Source organism: Trichechus manatus, unplaced genomic scaffold, assembly GCF_000243295.1.
Source record: "Trichechus manatus latirostris isolate Lorelei unplaced genomic scaffold, TriManLat1.0 scaffold00036, whole genome shotgun sequence".
Taxonomy (NCBI): domain Eukaryota; kingdom Metazoa; phylum Chordata; class Mammalia; order Sirenia; family Trichechidae; genus Trichechus; species Trichechus manatus.
Genome location: NW_004443972.1, coordinates 15,751,274 through 15,773,072, shown reverse-complemented (window position 1 = coordinate 15,773,072; position 21,799 = coordinate 15,751,274). Strand labels below are relative to the sequence as shown.

Here is a 21,799-nt window from a genome sequence, read left to right as displayed (position 1 = left end):
ACATGAATCTGTTTAGTGAGTTAAAGTTTCATTCTACTTTCCAAAAGCATAGAGTTCTAGTAACATTTACATAACAAATAATTCTAATCAAACAAAGATGAAAATTTATTACAACAAGATAGGACTACTAGTTCTACCTTTTGGATGCAGAAGGCAGAAATTGCTCAAATGTCATTTTGGGTATATTGTGAACCAACAGCCTCCCCCAAGAAAATTAAGCAAACATTTTCCAAGAACACTGAAGTCCCAGTGATACTGGTATACCTATGAAGTAGGTATTATAACAACTCTCATTTTACAGATGAGTACATTGAAGCTCAGTGGTTAGGTAACTTGCCCAAAGATAGATAACTGTTCAGTCTTTTTACTGTAAATCTAGTGCATTTTTTATTACCCACAGCTATTTTAAACACTGTAGGGGCAATTAGAATGAATGCTAAATTACTCATTTAATAGGTTAACTATTTGAAAAAAAAAATTAGACATCTTCCTCATTTCACACTTTAAAATACATCTAATATTTTAGCGTGGGAAAAGATTTGTCTACATTAAAAAAAAGTTAAGGTATATATCCAAAAACATCATAAACAAAATTAAAAGACAAATGGCAAAGAGAAAGAGTGAATATTCTTGACATAGAGTTCTTAAAATTAAATTAGAAAATTAAAAATACCCTAATAAGAAAATGAGCAAAGGATATAAGCTGGCAATTGACAAAGGAAGAAATACGAAATGCCAATAAGCGTAGAGACAACTTCTCAAACTTAGTAGTGATAAAATGCAAATTAAAATTAAGTTGATATTCTTAACTAATGGACTGGTACAGTTCTCTTTTTTTCCAATAATGTAGTCTTACACAGTAATATCAGAAATGGCAGTAAATGCAAACTTTTGGAAAGATATTTGTTAATATGTATCAAAAGGTAACCCAGCAATTCTCCATCAAGAATTTATCTAAGAAAAGATATAGAATAGTTTGTAAAGATGTATGTAGAGGGATTACTCCATTACTTAATTACATAAAGATATTAGAAACAAATTTTCAGCAATAGAGGAGTGATCAAATAAACTATGCTACATCTTACAATCATTAAAATTTATTTTTTTCTTTACACTTTTATGCAAAATCTAGATTTTCTTCAGGGAACAGGCATTATTATTTTAATCACGGAAAAATACATGATTCTAGAGCTATTAGCCAAAACCATTTTCTGTCCTCAGATCTCTGCTAGACTCTGTACCAAGCGACTTAGTTAAGAAATGACTTACTTAGAAAAGCTCTTTGTGCTGTGTGCTTTGCATAGTTTACCTCATTCAATCCTCATAACAACCCTGCTTAGTAGATACTATCTGTGGTCAACACTTCAGAGTTTCAATGAAACTTGACGTAAGATATTAAAAATAGGAGAATAAGATTGCCTTCTGAGATTTAAACAGAAAAATCAGAAAGGAAATTTGAAAAAGTACCTGGAAGTGACAGACACAGACTTGGTCCTGGGTCCCCCAGACTCTCTTGACACAGCTGAACGAATGAACTGGCCTGGTGGGTTAGGATAGCACAGAAGCAAGTGTGGGCCACATCTGCCCAAGAGCCTTAGTCAAGGCACTTCCGGAATTTCCAGTTCTGTTGGCCGCCAGAGGTTCCTAAATTTTATTCGCTGGGGAAAACCTGGTAAAATATGTAACACAAAGCAAACATGGGGGAGGGGGCAGGTGTGCCTAAGAGCATCTGTTCTGGAGATGGCTGTCTTGGGACACCTTGGGCTGTGCCAATCAGCACCGGGGTCCCCAAGCTCCCCTTATTCTACAGCCTGAGGACACATCGGATTATGACTTGTTTTCCTCTTAAGACTACTCACAGGAAGAAATGAGCCCAACCCCTAAAGATGCACCTTCTTTTCATTTGCTAACAAGATAGGCCGTTGAATCTGCAAAACTGAGGCTCAGGCCTTGCCTGTGCTCTCCAGAGAGTCAACTGGCCCTTCCTAGGCAGAACATCTCAACTGGAGGCTACTCCTTTTTATCTCTTTTTACTTCTGCTTCGGTGGTTCTCAATCTTTAGCTTGCATCAAAATTACCTGGAGGGCTTGTTACAGCACAAATTGCTGGGCCCCACTCCCAGTGGTCTGATTCAGTAGGTCTGGGGTGAGGCCTCAGATCTTGTATTTCTAACAACTTCCCACGTGATGCTCATGCTGCTTGTCCAGGGACCACACTTTGAGAACCACTGCTCCATACTATTATTCCCATTTTACAAATGAAAACTTCAAAGATTAGAAGGGTTAAATAACTTGTCCAAGGTCTGTAACTTGCTTTCAGAATCAAATGTGGCTGAATTCATCCATCAGATTTCTATTATTTTAACGCAATCCTTTTGATGAAGACCTCATCTTACATGTAAAATATTTTTAGTGGTGGTTTTATTCCCAGGCTGGCCTACAACAGTCTATTCAATCCACAGTAGAGTTGGGCCCTAGAATGCAGAGTGCTGTCCTGATTTTGGTATCCTTGAAAGGCAAGACTGAGAATACAGGCGAGAATAGAGGAGAAGGAAGACAAGTCTGTCTCCAGGTCTTGTTACAGGTGACACGTACTTCATGATAGCTTAAGATATTGGAATACAAAGGAATTGTTATCATGTAGACCTAAGGGTGGATTTTGTTTGAAGGCATTAGAAAATAGTGATTACACACACACACACACACACACACACGTACACAGAAACACTCCACAGTGAAGAGTCTGATTACTTGATTATTTATTATCTGGATTTGAATCAGTGCAGGACATACAATAAGCTCTAAATAAATATTAGCTGATGTGGCCAGTTTGGAAAGGATGGGATGGGGGATGATGACAGCAACTTTCACTGTGAGATTCATAACCAAATTACAGAGTCACTCACTTTAGAAAAATTAATCTTCATTTAAAGAAATGTTACTCGGCTACCAGATCCGTTCGTTGTGTACGGTATCATACTTTATCAAGAATTTTTTTACATTTCTTTTGCAGTAGTATTCCATACTTCTGCTTACCTACATTTGGATTCAAGCATATTTTGCCACTGACAAATGATGCTGAAAGATTCAATGAAATTGTGAAGAATCAGAAAATTTCTGCTAATATTGACACACCGGAAGGTGGATTTGATGCAATCATGCAAGCTGCTGTGTGTAAGGTATGCTGGGGAAGTAGTGTTTCACTCTGTTAACATAAAATTCATCTCTTATTAATAAATCTACTTCGAAAAACCTGAGCTGAATTTATATTTTATTTAATAACCAAATTTCTACATACGACACTTCTTAAAACACAAAATTTTGCAACTTAATCCAATCATGTTGAAGTGAGGACTGCTCTTTATGCCTAAAATTTGAATTATCTCAGAAAATTGCAGTAGCTTTAGGAAAAATTTATTGAAACAATAGTCATGTATGATTAATTTTCAAAGATCGGGATCAGATTAATTCCGATTTGGAATTAACCATTAAAAAAAAAATCGAGTGAACATCAATGAAAAAAGTAAAAACGTCCTGTATATTCTTCTACATATGGTTAGACGTTTATTGTTTTGAACGAACAAAATAAGCCTCAGAAGCTACACTATCTCAACAACAGTAAGAATACTACTCCTTTTTGACAACCGGACTCGTATCCATGAAAATAATGCCCCTGTCTTCTGACAATGTCCCTTTATATTGAAAATGTCAGGAAACGGACAGGGCTGAAGTTCCTAGAAGATGTAAGGGCAGAGGAATTAGGGGAAGAAGAGAAGGGATAAGGTGGGATGATGCCGCCAGGATGAGTTTCTGTTCGGCTAGTTCCTGGACTAATAATTAAAGGTGAGTGCTCTGCTAAGAGGTAGACAGCAGACCATCTTAATTAATAGTGCTTTGGGGCCATGTTTTGATAAGAAATTCTTATCCTTATATTTAGGTTTATGCTTTTTAGATAATATCAGTAGAAAGAGAAATATGTGCCCAAATACCGCATGACGTTTTAATGAAACAGGCTTATTATGAGTCTATTTTGTATTGCATTTTGACTAGTTTTGCTTTAGCTTGGATTTGTGATTATCTATGACCTCCCGCCACCTCTCCCCCAATTTTTCTGGTGAATTGAAAGCTGGACAGTAAAAATGATTAACTATGTAAAAGTCAAGATCAACTGAATACTGATTGTAGTGGAACTATTTTTTCGGAAACATAAATCATCTGAAAATGTTACCCAGGAAAAGCAAATGTCACAGAATTTCATGGTTTTAATATATTAATATTATCAATTCACAATAGATGCAAAAAAGCTGAAACAGGTACGCCAGCACTATTTTTTTACTAATCTGAATGTGTTCAAGCATAATTAATCCACACTCAGGAAATGCCTACCTATGTCCAATACCACCCAAATGTTTTTTCCTCACTATAGGAAAAAATTGGCTGGCGGAATGACTCCCTTCACCTCCTGGTCTTTGTGAGTGATGCAGATTCTCATTTTGGGATGGACAGCAAACTGGCAGGCATCGTGATTCCTAACGACGGACTCTGTCACTTGGACAGCAAGAATGAATACTCCATGTCAACTGTTTTGGTGTGTAACCTGCCCTCTGTACTGTTGTCAGGGCTATATGTAAGCGAATGAAGCAACAGTTGCTGTAATGCAAAGCAGAATAACCCATGCTTGGTGATTAAAAAAAAAAAAACTAAACCCGATGCCGATAAATCAATTCCAACTCATAGCAACCCTATAGGACAGAGTAGAACTGCCCCATAGGGTTTCCAAGGAGCAGCTGATGAATTCGAACTGCTGACCTTTTTGGTTGGCAGCCAAGTTCTTAACCTCTATACCACCAGGGCTCCATGCTTGGTAATAGGAGTGCATATTTTCTGATTTGAGATTTACGAATTACCTCCTCTCCATCCTCGCCACCATTAGAGGTTCCCACAGGAGGACAGGAGAGTGGTGGCGCTGTGTGAGAAGTTTGGATCTTCTGTGGCACATGTGATCCTAGAACCTCCCCAAATTTTCAAAGATCTTAGGGCCTGTGGACAGCAGTACAGTCAGCTCATTCTGTTCTCTACCACAGCCCCCAGAAATGGCGGGGGCGGGGGGTGGGGAGGCAGACCAGAATAGTAATCATCTAGGGTCCCAAAGTCTTGATGCTTAAGGATGAAGGATGCTTAATGTTTGGGCAGTTGAAAATCAAGGGAGATGGAAAATGTCAGGCTCAGGAAAATTGATATGACATGGTATCTCTACTAATAAAAATCCAAACGTGATAGAAGGCATGTATTAGCCAGATTTGCAGTTGGGTAATTTACCTGAGTATTTTAGGCAAAATTACACATTTTCCTCAACTTGAATCTTGTACCCAAAGAAGACTTCAGGCAGAAACATTCCAGAAGTGCTGAAAATATATGGTTGTACCACATAAGTGTGCAGGAGGGCCTATTTATTAGTGTTTCTGCACTCCGGTGGCCTTCAGACATAACTGACAGATCCTTAGTTTGTTCGCAAGCAATTCCCTCATTTGAGTTCCTCTTTGTACACTATCCATACTTGGATGTAACAGGCGAATATGCTCTGTTTTCGAGCCTCAGAGAATAGAGGCTAACTCCAAATTTGATAATTGATAGGAATGACTTCTTTTATTTTTTTTAAAGTGCTCATATCACTTGGAATAAATGTATCAATGAAACAGAAGTAATGTGTTTTCAATTGTCCTGTAAAAATATCACAGGACCCCATAAAACAAATCTGTGACATCAAAAAGGCAATTAAACCAAACCCAAGAACTGGTACAAGGAATGTCTCAAATTAGGTAGATGTAGGACTGCAGTATGTCATTCCTCAGCAGGCTGTCCCTTCCTCAACCCTCATCACACCTCATTCCAATTTCACTAAGAGTTTCAGAGCTATGAGAGTCACCTCAGCCACATACATCATGATCTAACAGCCCCTCCCTCAGCCGTAACATTCTTAGCCTGCTGGCAAGTGGCACTTAGAAAGAGCAGAAATGTTTCTGTACCCTTGAAAATATGAAGCATTTTAAGTCTTTAAATAAATTTCAAATGCTCAGCTTAGAAGTGGCAGAGCATAATATACCACATGAACTGCAACTGACTCTTAGGAATGAAAATCTAATTGGACTTACAGTTTAACAACTCATTATTAAACCAACTAAGTGAAGGACACTGATAGTGTATTTGCTTACTTAGATATGAGCTTTGAAATGCCAAACTCAGTAAGATATCTCTGAAATAACTACTCCTTCATTTTACGTCCTTTTGTTAAAATGATACTTAAAATCTATATGTTAATTTTAGGAATATCCGACAATTGGACAACTCATTGATAAGCTGGTGCAAAATAACGTGTTATTGATCTTTGCTGTGACCCAAGAACAAGTACATTTATATGAGGTAAGCAAACATAATTCAGGAAGTTCCTTCGGGAGATTATTCGTCACGAAACTTTAACATTAACTCTGCAAGTTTAACACATAGAAAGGTCATTAGATAAACATTAACACATTCCAAATATACTGGACCCTTGACAAAGTAGATTCGGTTACTTGCTTGCAATTTAAATTATAAACAGGAAGGTGTAGTGGGGGGTGAGTGGATAGATATGATGGGACAAGGAAGAAAGAGTTACGGAAATGAAACAAGTTGGAAGAGAGTACAATGAACACAAGACTACCGACTAAAAGGAAAAGAGTCTTTCTCCCCTTGAACTATTTCATCTGATGATGAGGTAGTTAACAGAGGGCAGAGAAAATCTTGGGCCTGGGAGGAGAATTGCTGACCGTACATTCCGTGAGGTTTGCAAATTAGACACGTAGAAAATACACAACTAGAAACACAACTCGCAATAAGAAGTGGAAATTTGAAAGAAAAAACTTGTTACATCGGGCCAAAAGAATAATTTCTCCCCTAAAGTAGCTGGATTTGTAGTTCAACTTTTTGGATGGAAGCGCCAGCTGCGGAAAAGGAGATGTGTCGTTAGATGAAATAATGTTTGTGAACCACTTTGCAAACTGGACGATGCACATGGGAACTTAAGGGACTTCTACGGTTTCTTTTCAGCCTAAGAAAAACAATGTGTCAAAATGCCATGAATTAGGGTACTAGCAAATAATCTGCTCCCGATCTCCAATTTCTCCGAGAAGTAAGGAGCCTTTAACACGGGCCCTAGAAAGTGTAGAGAAAATAGGTTTACATTAAATTGCCTGTGCCTTCTATACAGCATCATCAAATTCTCCTAAATTCAGAGTCGGAGCTCCCGCTCCTTTTGAAAGGACCTCTTAGCTTGTTTGGTGACTTTGCAGGGCTCGGGAAACTGTGAGATTATTTCACAGGAGGCTTTGATGAAATGCCACTAGCCGCTAAGGATGGTGCAGCCCGTGAACTTGCATCAGCTTCTGTAGAAAGGATCCAGGAGGAGATCCTATCTTGCATTTCTAATGAGAGGAGGGTATTGTACTCCAAGGCGAAATTGCCTTCCGTTGAAAGCCAAGGAAGTCCCTTGCAATCAAACTACATACTCGAGGTCTTTGTTCTACGCACAGACCATGTGGTTTCACCTGATCTGGGCATTTTTTTAAGGCTCTTTAGTATGTGATACTTGTTTCCCGTGGTTTTAAGTAGTAGAGTTGCGGTAAAGATTTTTTAAAAAATACCCCCAAATACAATAGCGAGTCTATTCTGCCTTTGATCCTTAAGGCTAGAGTGAGAGGACCCTGGGGGTCACAACACCTCCTCCGCAGCAGGGTTCCTGTTTAGAAAGGGAGGTACACAGAACTTTTCCTAAGAGGGGAGTCTGGGGAACGTGATTGATGATCATAAACATAGACTCCTATAGCTCACTTTGGCAATAGTCTTTAAGACCCACCATTCATTTATACGCCTCCTCTGAGTTGCTATTAAAAAGACAGAAGAAGATGAAAAACTACTGCACGGCCAAACAGAACCTGTCGGATTTAAGCTAGTTGCATACGTGGTGCCCCTGCTGCAAAGGAAATGATCATTTCCAAGCAGAACGCCAGATTAGAGCCTGCCTCAAATGTAACAGCAGGACATTTATTTTGCCTGCCCACTAATCTCATTATGAGGAGAATTTATGTCCTGTCATCATCTGTGGGCTTTTACCATCCAGGCTCCACTATATTCAAACGGACATTCTCAGGGAGCCATGCCGTGGGCCAGGTCAGCAGCCCGCTCTATGATTCTGATAGTTTCATTATTTTATTTTTATTTTGACGGTCTCATCATTCCATCTGCATTAGTGGGGCAGGCAGCCGCCTGGTTGAAAGATAATAACAGCAACATCACACTTCCCTGAAGGCTTCACACAGCATGAAAATGCTGATCTCTTGTTTTATTGATAATGAAAACTGAAAATAGACTGATAATGGTTTGCGTTGCTTTTCAATTTAAATCTGTTAGAAGGAGCCGTATATGTACAGGAGCCCTGTGCAGCCTCGTGTTTAGATAGCTGTGATATACAGAACATGAGTACCAAAAAAATCACTGAAAAGTAAAACCAGCAATAAGATAAATAAACCAACTAAGTGGTGGCTCTAATGGAAATTACAGAAGGAAAATTGTTCGCCAGAGAGTTCTGTGTTAAGCATAGTTATGTGCCTGCACAGCAGGCAGGGAATAGGGTAGGCTCAATGGTGGCCCTGTCTTGCAGCAAATAAGATTGATGCTGCCCACTCATGGAATGCAGTCTAAATGACTGGGGTTTTTTCTTCGGTAATTTTGGTAAGATGCTTTGGACTGCCAGGTGTGTAGTGTTGCTGTAAATTGTAACAGAGATGAACAAACAATGGAAAGAATAAAGTAAGCAGTTTTGCCTTCACTTCAATATGACTATAATGTGCACCCCAGCCTCCAGCAAACAGATGATTTTGAGCAAGCTTATTATTATAAATAGTTTCCTGTTTGTCCAATTATAGGGTTTAAAAGATAATGATAGATAATAGAGTAAGAAGTAGGTAGTATATTACATTCTAGTGCTAAATACCGTTTTGAATCAGGATTCTAATCACTCAAGTTAAAAAAAAAAATCAGATTTCCTCTGTTGTTTTTAAATGCTTACTGTTAATTTGCATGAAGACAGTATCAGGCTACTAAGCCCCGATAGTCTAATTTGATTAGTTGTTTCTTCTGAGTAAGATATTGAGATAAAAAACAATTAAATCAGTGTTCTTTTCTACATTTTCAAATCATGTTATTAATCATCTGGGGTTATTTGCGAAATTTTTTAAAATATCCTATAAAAAACTAAAAAAAAAACCGGTTGCCATAGAGTCAATTCCGATTCATAATGACCCTATAGAACAGAGTAGACTTGCCCCATAGGGTTTTCAAGGCTGTAATCTTTACAGAAGCAGACTGCCACATCTTTCTCCCTCGGAGCAGCTTTTGCCGACTTTTCTGTTAGTAGCTGAGTGCTTAACCACTGCACCACCAAGTCTCCTTAAAATATCCTATATCTTTTCAAAATGTCTACATCTGGCTGGAAAAGATGACTTTTGTGAAGTTAATAACAATTATTTTTGTATGACCTGGTATTTGTGATACAACGCTGAAATAGAGCACATAGAGTGTAAATATGAAGTATATTGGTAATAGAAACTTCCAGCTTACTCACTAACATCTATAAGCACTAATTTCTGTCCCAACAGTTTCTAGCACACAGTGAGGGATCAAAAACACAGGTACAGGGGGCACAAGCAGGTTTTTGTACTATCGAAGGTCACTTGCCTCTGCAGACAAGAAGCCCTAGGTTATCAGTTCTTTGAAGAGAATGATGGGTCATGCTCATCTTTCTGTTTAGCCCAGTGCTTGGTACACAGTAGGTTCTCTGAATATTTGTTGAATGAATTAAAAAAAACAAAAAAAAAACTATAATGCAAGCACCTCATCTCTTCAAATGTTCTAAATAAGGACTTGGAGTTTTGAGCGGAAAATACCTGTCAAGGTTGAGGGAGCCGATGTACACAGAACAGGGGATGCGTACCTGACCCATTGCCACATTCCTCTGCATTCCTGGCTGTCCCTTCCTCCATGCTTTCCACATTGGACCCAGATGGCACCAGAGAGGAAGGAAACACTGTCATCAGTCTTAGGTCCAAACTCTTGGAGAAGCTCCAGAGCCTTCTTACTAGGTGTCTTAGCTATCTAGTGCTGCTGTAACAGAAATACCACAAGCAGATGGCTTTAACAAACGGAAATTTATTCTCTCACAGTCTAGGAGGCTAAAAGTCCGAATTCAGGGTGCCAGCTCAAGGGGAAGCCTTTCTCACTCTGTCCGCGCTTGGGGGAGGTCCTTGTCATTAATCTTCCCCTGATCTAGGAGCTTCTCAGCTCAGGAATCCTGGATCCAGATGATGCGCTCTGCTTCCGGCACTTCTTTCTTAGTGGTATGAGGTCCCTCATCTCTCTGCTCCTCTCTTTTATATCTCAAAAGAGATTGATTCAAAATACAGCCTAATCCTGTAGACTGAGTCCTGCCTCATTAATATAACTGCCTCTACTCCTGCCTCATTAACATCATGTTGTTGTGAAGTGCCATCTAGTAGGTTCCTACTCATAGCAAACCCTATGTACAACAGAACGAAACACTGTCTGGTCCTGTGCCATCCTCACTATTGTGATTATACTTGAGCCCATCATTGCAGCCACTGTGTCAATCTATCTCACTGAGGATCTTCCTCTTTCTTGCTGACCCTCTACTTTACCAAGCATGATGTCCTTCTCCAGGGACTGATCCCTCCTGACAATATGTCCAAAGTATATGAGACAAAGTCTCGCCATCCTTGTTTCTAAGGAGCATTCTGGTTGTACTTGTTCCAAGACAGATTTGTTTGTTCTTTTGGCAGTCCATGGTATATTCAATATTCTTCGTCAACACCATAATTCAAAGGAGTCAATTCTTCTTCAATCTTCCTTATTCACTGCCCAACTTTCAAATGCATATAAGGTGATTGAGAACACCGTAGCTTGGGTCAGGTGCACCTTAGCCTTCAAGGCGACATCTTTGCTTTTTAACACTTTAAAGAGGTCTCTTGCAGCAGATTTGCTCGATACAATGCTTCATTTGATTTCTTGGCTGCTGCTTCCATGGGTGTTGCTTGTGGATCCAAGTAAAACGAAATCCTTGACAACTTCAAACTTTTCTCCATTTATCATGTGTTGCTTATTGGTCCAGTTGTGAGGATTTTTGTTTTCTTTATGTTGAGGTGAAATCCATACTGCAGACTGTAGTCTTTGATCTTCATCAGTAAGTTCTTCAAGTCCCCTTCACTTTTAGCAAGCAAGATTGTGTCATCTGCATAACACAGGTTGTTAATGAGTCTTCCTCCAATCCCGGTGCCCCATTCTTCTTTATACAGTAGTCTAGCTTCTCGGATTATTTGGTCAGCGTATAGATTGAATAAGTATGGTGAAAGGATACAACCCTGACACACACTTTTCCTGACTTTAAACCATGCGGTATCCCCTTGTTCTTTTTGAACGACTTCCTCTTGATCTATGTACAGGTCCATCATGAGCACAATTAAGTGTTCTGGAATTCCCATTCTTCCCAATGTTATCCATAATTTGTTGTGATCCACACAGTCGAATGCATTTGCATAGCCAATAAAACACAGGTAAACATCTTTCTGTTATCCTCTGCTTTCAGTCAAGATCCATCTGAGATAAGCAATGATATCCCTCATTCTGTGTCCTCTACTGAATCCGGCTTGAATTTCTGGCAGTCCCCAGTAGATGTACTGTTGCAACCATTTTTGAATGATCTTCAGCAAGACTTTACTTGTGTGTGATATTAATGATATTGTTTGATAATTTCTGCATTCTGTTGGATCATCTTTCTTTGGAATAGGCATAAATATGGATCTCTTCCAGTTGGTTGGCCAGGTAGCTGTCTTCCAAATTTCTTGGCATAGACAAGTGAGCGCTTCCAGTGTTGCATCCATTTGTTGAAATATCTTAATTGGTATTCTGTCAATTCCTGGAGCCTTGTTTTTCACAATGTCTTTAGTGCAGCTTGGACTTCTTCCTTCAGTACCATTGGTTAACATTGTAGAGGTTAGGATTTACAACACATAGGAAAATCAATCAGATCACAAAATGGTGGACAATCACACAATACTGGGAATCATGGCCTAGCCAAGGTGACACATATTTTGGGGGGACACAATTCAATCCATAACATAACATTAGGCTATGAAAGGAAAATCCCTGAGCAGTTACCCATGAAATCTAAAACACGCATAAAGAACAGCCGCAATGAGCTAAGAGCTCAACGTTCTCATGTGGCATGTGAAAATTATCTCCCATATGCAAGTTTGAATATTTTGGGAGTCGGTAACATAGTTTTTACTTTACTCCTTCTTCCTTCTTTGTGTTCATCTCTCTAGCTTTTCACCGCAGCAAGGGAGGAAAAGAGGCAGAGAAAGGAGATCAAATTAATAGTGAAGACTTTTGCTGTTTGTTAGTCTGTCCTATTATTGTTTTGTTTTATAATGTTCACTGCTGGAAATGATCAAAACTATTTTGCTCTGATGAAAATCACTTTATGTCTTGGGCATCAGTTTTTACAAAATGAGAGGACTGGACCCAGTGACCTCCAGCTTTAACAGTCAATGGCTCTGAGCCAGCGTCTTCTGGCGTGGGGACAGTACCGCTAATTCCAATGATCTCCGTATAGATAACAAAGTATATTAACTGTAATGCAGTGTAATTTTAGGCCACGGTCTAAAAAGTTGTTTTTTATCCTATCAGTCTCATCTTGTAATGGGTTATTCTAAACCTATGCTTTGAGTGAAAATAAAATCATCTGGCAATAAAAAGACAACTTCTGGATTATGAGAAATCTCTATGGAGTTAATACATTGCTTTTAATTCAAGTGTAATGGAAAAGGATTTTGACTTCTCCTTAATTGATAGTATCTGGGAACAAAGACTGAGGAGAGCCAGCTGCCTACACTTCCCTCATTAAGGAAAACACCCCTCAGAGAGGGAGGATTTGGAAATAAAACCCATGTCCTCAGATTACCAGGGCAGAGTCATTAGGAAGATTTTCCAGGCTAATTAATAAATCCCAATTATGAAAAGCAACAGTAGTTACCCCTTAGATTCCACATAGTACTTTTCTTCTAAAGAACTCATAACCTCATAATTCAGAAAATAAACACACAGAAAAAAGGTACAGATTGAAAATAGGGCTTTAATGAATTGCCTTATTTGGCCAACCCATGTAGAAATATGAAACAATGAAATTTCACAAATACAAGGCCTAAATGTTTTAAGAGTCACACAACACCCAGAATGCCTGGCATATTGTTGGAACCAAAGTGCTGTTGATCGCACAGGCATTCATTCATTTATTCATTAAACATTTCATGAGCATCTTCCATAAATCAGGTTAGAGTTTGGGAATAGATAGGAGAATAAGACACAGTTCCTGTCTGAGAAGCTCATAGAGCTTAAGAGACTTGTAAACCAATAATTTGCCTAAAGAACAGAGTGAGAGGCTTTTGGGGTTTCTGTGCTGGAAAGAGACCCCAAGGCAGAGTTTTGATGAGGGGCTAGAGTTTTCATGCCTGTCAGTGTTTTTTCTGCTTACCGTTTTTGTTAGGCGGGACAGTGAATCAATTGGCAATCATAAAACTACCTTTGATGCTAATAGCATCGTAGTATTGCACTGAGCCCTTCATTTTGTAGTTGTGAGAAATGAGGGCCAGAGTTGTTATGCAGCTATGACTATGATAATAATAGGTGACATTCGCTGAGGGCTTATTAAGCGGCAGCCTGGGTGTTAAATGTTTTACACTCATTTTAGCATTTCTAAGTTATGACTATAGCACCCAAAATATAAAATGAGTTACATGTAAGAGCCAGGATTTGAACCCAGACAGTCCAAGTCCACAGCCTTAAATATTAAGTTACGATTGAATGTGGACTGCAGTAGTGAATGAGCATGCCATTTCCTAACCACTGGACAACCAGAGAAGCCTTTTAAATAAAATAACAGACTTTAAAAGTCACTGAGCAGTAAAAGCACAGAGCCCAAGGATGAAGAAGAGCTGCTTGACAGATGAACCAATAAATCAATTTCTTATCAATAGTAGAGTCCTTCAAGGCCAGTAAACACTTGATCTAGGGTCCTTTATTGTTGCCGTTAATTTAGATGAACAGAATAATTTTAAAAGGTGTAGACACACATTTGGTTCTGCCCTGTGTGTTATTTCAGCTCTGAGTGATAAGAACAGGCCACACAGCCAGGGAGTACTACACCGCTGGCCAGGCCATCTAAAGCAACCACTATCTGTGGTAATCACAGTTCCAAGTAAAGGAGGACATATGGTCTGACAAGGCTATGTGTTTATTATGATGATATATTTTAAGCACACAGAAAAATAGAGTGATGTAATGAACACCTACATACCTACTGCCCAGCCTTCTCAAATCTTAACATTTTCCCACATCTTTGCTTTAAATATTCTAAAAGAAATCCAAAATCCAAGATACGGTTGCTGCCTGTGTAATTGTGTGGCCCTAAACTTATTCTCCTTCTTCCTTCCATAGACACAACCAATTATCTTGAATTCAGTGTTTATCATTCCCGTATATTTTAATTGACTTTATTTTTTAGAGAAATTTTAGGTTTATAGAAAAAATTGTACAATAAGTACAAAGTTCCCATTTATGCTCCCCATGCCCCTGCACGTGGTTTCTTCTATTAACATCCTGCGTTTCTGTGCTACATTTGTTACAACTGATGAGCCAATATTGATACTTTTTTATTAACTAAAGTCCATAGTTCACATTAGGGTTCACGCAGAGTCACTATACCAAAAAGAATTGGTTGATGTTCAACCATTTCAGGAGGTAGCATATGATCAAGAACCAATGGTACTGAAGGAAGGAGTCCAAGTTGCACTCAAGGCATTGACAAAAAACAAGGCTCCAGAATTGATGGAATACCAGTTGAGATGTTTCAACAAACGGATGCAATGCTGGAAGCGCTCACTCGCCTATGCCAAGAAATTTGGAAGACAGCTACCTGGCCAACCAACTGGAAGAGATCCATATACGCGCCCATTCCAAAGAAAGGTGATCCAACGGAATGTGGAAACTTTTGAACAATATCATTAATATCATGCGCAAATAAAATTTTGCTGAAGATCATTCAAAAATGGTTGCAGCAGTACATTGACAGGGAACTGCCAGAAATTCAAGCTGGATTCAGAAGAGGATGTGGAAGGAGGGACATCACTGCTAATGTCAGATGGATCTTGGCTGAAAGCAGAGAATACCAGAAAGATGTTTACCTCTGTTTTATTGACTACGCAAAGACATTCAACTGTGTGGATCTTAACAAATTATGGATAACATTGCAAAGAATGAGAATTCTAGAACACTTAATTGTGCTCATGAGGAACCTGTACATAGACCAAGAAGCAGTCATTTGAACAGAACAAGCAGATGCTGCATGTTTTAAAATCAGAAAAGATGTGCACCATGGTTGCATCCTTTCACCATACCTATTCAATCTATATACTGAGCAAATAATCCAAGAAGATGGACTATATGAAGAAGAACACAGCATCAGGATTGGAGTGTGTTATGCAGATGACACAACTTTGCTTGCTGAAAGTGAAGAGGCCTTGAAGCACTTACTGATGAAAATCAAAGACTATAACTGTCAGTATGGATTATACCTCAACAAAAAGAAAACAAAAATCCTTACAACTGGACTAGTAAGCAACATCATGATAAATGCAGAAAATATTGAAGTTGTCAAGGATTTCATTTTACTTGAATCCACAGTCATTGCCCATGGAAGCAGCAGTCAAGAAATCAAACAACACTAATGGACCACAATAACTAGACTGAGCCCAGAACAACTAGATGGTGCCCAGTTACCACCACCAACTGCTCTGGCAGGGATCACTATAGAGGGCCCCTGACAGAGCAGGATAAAAATATAGAACAAAATTCAAATTCACAAAAAAAAAAAAACACAACCAGGCTTGCTGGTCTGACAGAGACTTGAGAACTCCGAGAGTATGGCCCCTGGACACCCTTTTGACTCAATACTGAAGTCACTCCTGAGATTCACCCTGCAGCCAATATTAGACAGGTCTATAGGACCAACAATAACACATGTGAGGGATGTGCTTTATAGTTCAATCATGTATATAAGACTAATGGGAACACCAGCCCAAAAGCAAAGACAAGAAGGCAGGAAGGGACAGGAAAACTGGATGAATGGAAACAGGGAACCCCGGGTGGAGAAGGGGAGGGCGTTGACACGTTGTGGCATTGGCAACCAATTTCACAAAACAATTTGTGTATTAACTGTTTAATGAGAAACTAATTTGCTTTGTAAACTTTCACCTAAATCACAATAAAAGAAAGGAAGAAAGAAAGAAAGAAAAATCAAACGATGTAGTGCATTGGGCAAATCTGCTGCAAAAGACCTCTTTAAAGTGTTATAAAGCAAAGCTGTCACTTCGAGCAGTAAGGTGCACCTGACTCAAGCCATGGCATTTTTAATTGCCTCATATACATGCAAAAGCTGGACAATGAATAAGGAAGACTGAAGAAGAATTGGTGCATTTGAATTGTGGTGTTGGCGTAGAATATTGACTTTACCATGGACTGCCAAAAGAACAAACAAACCTGTCTTGGAAGAAGTACAGCCAGAATACTCCTTAGAAGTGAGGATGGCAAGACTTCGCCTCCCTTACTTTGGACATGTCATCAAGAGGGACCAGTCCCTGGAGAAGGACATCATGCTTGGTAAAGTAGAAGGTCATTGAAAAAGAGGAAGATCTTCAATGAGATGGATTGACACAGTGGCTGCAACAATGGGCTCAACTATAGCAACGATTGTGAGGATGGCATAGAACCAGGCAGTGTTTCATTCTTTCATTCGGTTGTACATAGGGTCACTATGAGTTGGAACCGACTCGATGGCACCTAATAACAAACAAACAACAAAGTCCATAGTTCACATTAGGGTTCACTCTTTGTGTTGTATAGCCCTATGGGTTTTGACAAATGCTTAATGTCATGTGTCCACCATTACAGTACCATACAGAATAATTTCACTGCCATAAAAATGCCATGTGCTCCACCTATTTGTCCATTCCCCTCTTCCCGAGCCCTTGGCAATGTTGATCTTTTCACAGTTTCTATAGTTTTGCCTCTTCCAGAATGTCTTATAGTTGGGGTTTTACAGTATGTAACTTTTTTGAACTGGCTTTTTTCACTTATCAGTATGCATTTAAGATTCCTCCACGTCTTTTCATGGCTTCATAGCTCATTTCTTTTTATTGCCAAATAATCCTTCATTGTATGGATGAACCACAGTTTGTTTATCCATTCACCAGTTGAAGAACATCTTGGTTGTTTCTAATTTTTGGCAATTATAAATAAAGCAGCTATGTTTGTGAGCAGATTTTTATGTGGACATACATTTTCATCTTACTTGGGTAAATACCTAGGGCAGCAATTCCTGGATTGAATGATATATCTATGTTTAGTTTTTTGTGAATCTGCCAGACTATGTTCCAAAGTGCCTGTACCATTTTGCATTCCCACCCGCAATGTATGAGAGTTCCTTTTGCTCCATATACTCGCCAACATTTAGCATTGTCAGTGTTCTGGATTTTAGCTATTCTAATAGGTATGTAGTGGTATCTCATTTTTGTTTTGATTTGCAGTTCCCTGATGACATATGATTTTGAACATGTTTTTCATATGCTTATTTGCTATCTGTATGACTTCCTTGGTGAGGTTTCTGTTCAGATTTTTTGCCCATTTTGTTACTGAGTTGTTTGTTTTCTTATTGAGTTGTAAGAGTTCTTTGAATATCCTGGATACAAGTCCTTTATCAGATATATGTTTTGCAGTCTGTATCTTGTCAAACACACTTGTTATGATTTTGGCTTATTCATAGACATACATATTGCTTTGGTCTGTTCTGTTTCACTGCTATACGGATTCCCTTAAGCATATATGCTCTTATGTATTTGTTCTGCAGTTGATGGACATTAGGTTGCTTCCAATTGTGCAGTATTGCAAATGTTGCAGCCACGCACATCCTTGTACACATGTTCTCGATTGACAATCCCTAGCTAGGAGTGAAGTCCCTGGATCATGGGGGAATGGCATTTTCAATTCTACTGAGTTTTTCCAGCTTGCTCTCCAAAGTGATATACTAGTTACTCTCCCAACTGCAATGTGGGAACATGGGGAAAAAAAAGAGAGGAAGAGAGATAAAATCTTTAAATTACTCTTTTTCTAATTATAAAATTAATACATGTCATTTTCAAAAGAGAGAGAGAGAGAAACACAGAAAAGCACAAAGAAGAAAATAAAGATCGCAAGTAAATCCACCACTCAGACATAATTAACCATTGTTGACATTTTAGAATATGTCCTTCCTATCTTTTTTTCTTTGCATATATTTATGTATTTTAGCATATTGGCATCCGTCTTAGTTATCTAGTGCTGCTATAACAGAAATACCACAAGCAAATGGCTTTAACAAACAGAAATTTATTCTCTCACAGTCTAGGAGACTTGAAGTCCAAATTCAGGGTGCCAGCTCCATAGGAAGGCTCTCTCTCTCTCTGTCAGTTCTAGGGGAAGGTCCTTGTCATCAGCCTTCCCCTGGTCTAGGAACTTCTCATTGCAGGTATCCTGGGTCCAAAGGACGTGCTCCACTCCCAGCACTTCTTTCTTGGTGGTATGAGGTCCCTCATGTCTCTGCTCACTTCTGTCTTTTATATCTCAAAAGAGATTGACTCAAGATACAACCTAATCCTGTAGATTGAGTCCTGCCTCGTTAACATAACTGCCTCTAATCCTGCCTCATTAACATCATGTTGTCGTTGTTGTTAGGTGCCCTGGAGTTGGTTCCGATTCATTATGACTCTCTGTACCACAGAACGAAACAGTGTCCTGTCCTGCACCATGTTCACAATCGTTGTTATGCTTGAGCCCATTGTTGCAGTCACTGTGTCAATCTATGTCATTGAGGGTCTTCCTCTTTTTCACTGACCCTCTACTTTACCAAGCATGATGTCCTTCTCCAGGGACTGATCCCTTCTGACAACATGTCCAAAGTATGTAAGATGTAGTCTTTTGCTTCTAAGGAGCATTCTTGTTGTACTTCTTCCAAGACACATTAACATCGTAGAGGTTAGGATTTACAACACATGGGAAAATCACATCAGATTACAAAATGGTGAACAAACACACAATACTGGGAATCATGGCCTAGCCAAGCTGATACATATTTTTGCGGGAACACAATTCAATCCATAACAGCCTCATACTGTACATATTAAGTACGTCCAAACTTTCTGAACGAGTTTATATATTTATAATCTTATAAAAGCATAAAATTAAATTTCATTTAGTTACACATTGAACAATCACTTTTATTGACAGTCACATTAGATGAAAACAGGGTCATCGTACAAAATCCTAGATCCTGAAAATATAATGATAGCTACTGTAACTATAGGGTGTCCACTAGAGAATAAAATCAAACTTGCTCCCACTCCCACCCACAGCCCCCAAAACCTCCACATTTACTATGTTTTTACCTATCCCGTTACTTTTTTACATATACACGTGGTAATTTTTACTTGGTTACTTTTTTACACCTTCATGTGATAACTTTAATGGGACCAACAAATTGTTTCTAGTCTCAGTTTTCTTATCCCTAAAAATACCCCTTAGTGAGGGCTCTGACCTATGATTTGTGAGCAAACTCGGCTTCTTCAAAGCCTTTCTCTCCATACCCGCAAAGCGCTAAAACCTGTGTAATTACCCTTCTGCACGGTTTCTCAGGGCCCCACAGGGCAAAGTGATTCCTGGTTAATTCAGTTCCTCATCCATACCCTGAAGTCTTTCCCATGATTCTGGCTGCCCACTCTGTTTGTGATGGTGTCTGTAAGTCTGGCCCAAATTATAGCATATGCTTACAGGGAAATAGCCCCAGCTCGGATCCCCGTGAACAAGTCTAAGTGCATCCAAGCCTTCTCCATAGAGCAGTCTTTTCAACAATAACATATGGGATCCGGACAAGTTAAATTCATAGCCTCCAGGACATAAGAAGTGTTTGGGAGTACATTTTTTTAATTTTAAGTTTAATTATCTGAAAGAGCTCAAAATATGCTACTAAGGGGCTAGTATTAATTAGAATATAGTTCAATATTTTGTTGCCCCTGCAGTGTTGAATGTTCAGAAAGTAAACAGAAAGTTTTGGAAGTTATACGTTGAGCTTTTCAAGATTTACACATTTGGACACACTTTATTCATTAATTCAGGAGCTGGCACACTTCTTCTGTAGGGTAACCAGATTTAGCACATAAAACTATAGGACGTCCGGTTACAAAATTTGAATTTCAAATAAACAATAACTAACTTTTTAGTAGAAGTATGTTCCATGCAATATTTGAGACATGCTTATGTTAAAAAATTATTCATTTCTGCTGTAAAATTCAAATTTAACTGGGTGTCCTGTATTTTATCTGACAGTCCTATCTGTAAAGGGCCAGGTAGTAATTTAAGTCTAAGGGTAATATGGTCTCTGTCATGACAAATCTACTGATGTAGCATGAATCAGCCATGAGTGAGCATAAATGAATGAGCATGGTTATTTATAAATACAAGTAGCAGGCCAAATATGGCCCACAAGCCAGTTTACTGACCCCTGCATTCATTCATTTCTTCTACAAGTATTTATATGCTTTCCAGGTGCCAAACACTGAACTAGGTACTGGGAATACAGTGAAGAATAAAAAACAGGCCCCATTTTTGTTCTCGAGGGGCTTACAGTCTAGTGAATGAAAAACATGTAAGAAATAATTAATGAATACATAACAATATAATTACAACTTTTAATAGTGCTGTTAAGGAAATAGGAAAGAATAGCGTATAACAATGGACAATAATGGAGGGGAAGAGAGTGAGACCTTCCTTGGATAGAATGTGTTGGGAAGGCGCCTTTTAAGAGGTGTTAACAAAGCAGCAACCTGGAGGTTGAGGGGTTTTCAAGAGGAACACTCATGTGCAAAGTCTCTGAGGCAGGAAAGGACTCAGTGTGTTTACTAACTGAGAAAAGGCCAGTCTGCCTGAAGTGAGCTGGCAGTGAAGGTTGGGAGTGGGAGAGTTAGGCTGAAACTAGACCTCTCAGCTTTGAAGGCCAAGGAAAAAAGCTGTTGTGCTATTCCACGGGTAGCAGGCATTCCAAACACCACTTTTGTCGCCGAGAATAGATGTCACAGGTGTGTGACTGGCTTGAGAACACTTTATGCATTGTGAATATAAGGGCTTAAAAACAGAATTCCTTTATTTTCTACATTGTCATGACTCCTTTGCTGCTCATTAAAATCACCTAGGGAGCTTTTTTAAAAATCTCAATGCCCAGAGCACACCCTGATCTGATTAAATGCGTATCTCTGGGGTTAAGACCCAGCCATGGGTGTTTTCTTAAAATTCTTCTGGTATATCCAGTCACCCAGAAGCCTTGTTCAAAGGCAGATTCTGATTCAGGAGTTCTGGGCTGGATCCTGAGAGTCTGCATTTCTACCAAGCTCCCAGATGATGCTGATGCCGCGAATCCACCCACCACACTTCAATTAGCAACGGCCTCTACTTCTTTAGCAATCTTCACACATATACCTGCTTTCTATTTTCTTGCCCCCTTCACTGGCTTCCTACGAGTTATCCTTCAAAGTTTTATTAGCTGCCGTTTGGTC

General features: G+C 39.1%; 1 protein-coding gene across 2 annotated transcripts in view; it reads left to right on the top strand.

Moving 5' to 3' along the window:
• ITGB6 (integrin subunit beta 6) overlaps nt 1–21,799 on the top strand; it is an 84,673-nt gene that overhangs the window by 15,703 nt on the left and 47,171 nt on the right. For both annotated transcript variants that reach the window (XM_004375417.1, XM_004375416.1), the window contains 3 exons: nt 3,013–3,178; nt 4,426–4,587; nt 6,324–6,419. In XM_004375417.1, the coding sequence (XP_004375474.1) occupies nt 3,013–3,178; nt 4,426–4,587; nt 6,324–6,419 (424 nt within the window). The remainder of the gene's footprint in view (nt 1–3,012; nt 3,179–4,425; nt 4,588–6,323; nt 6,420–21,799) is intronic.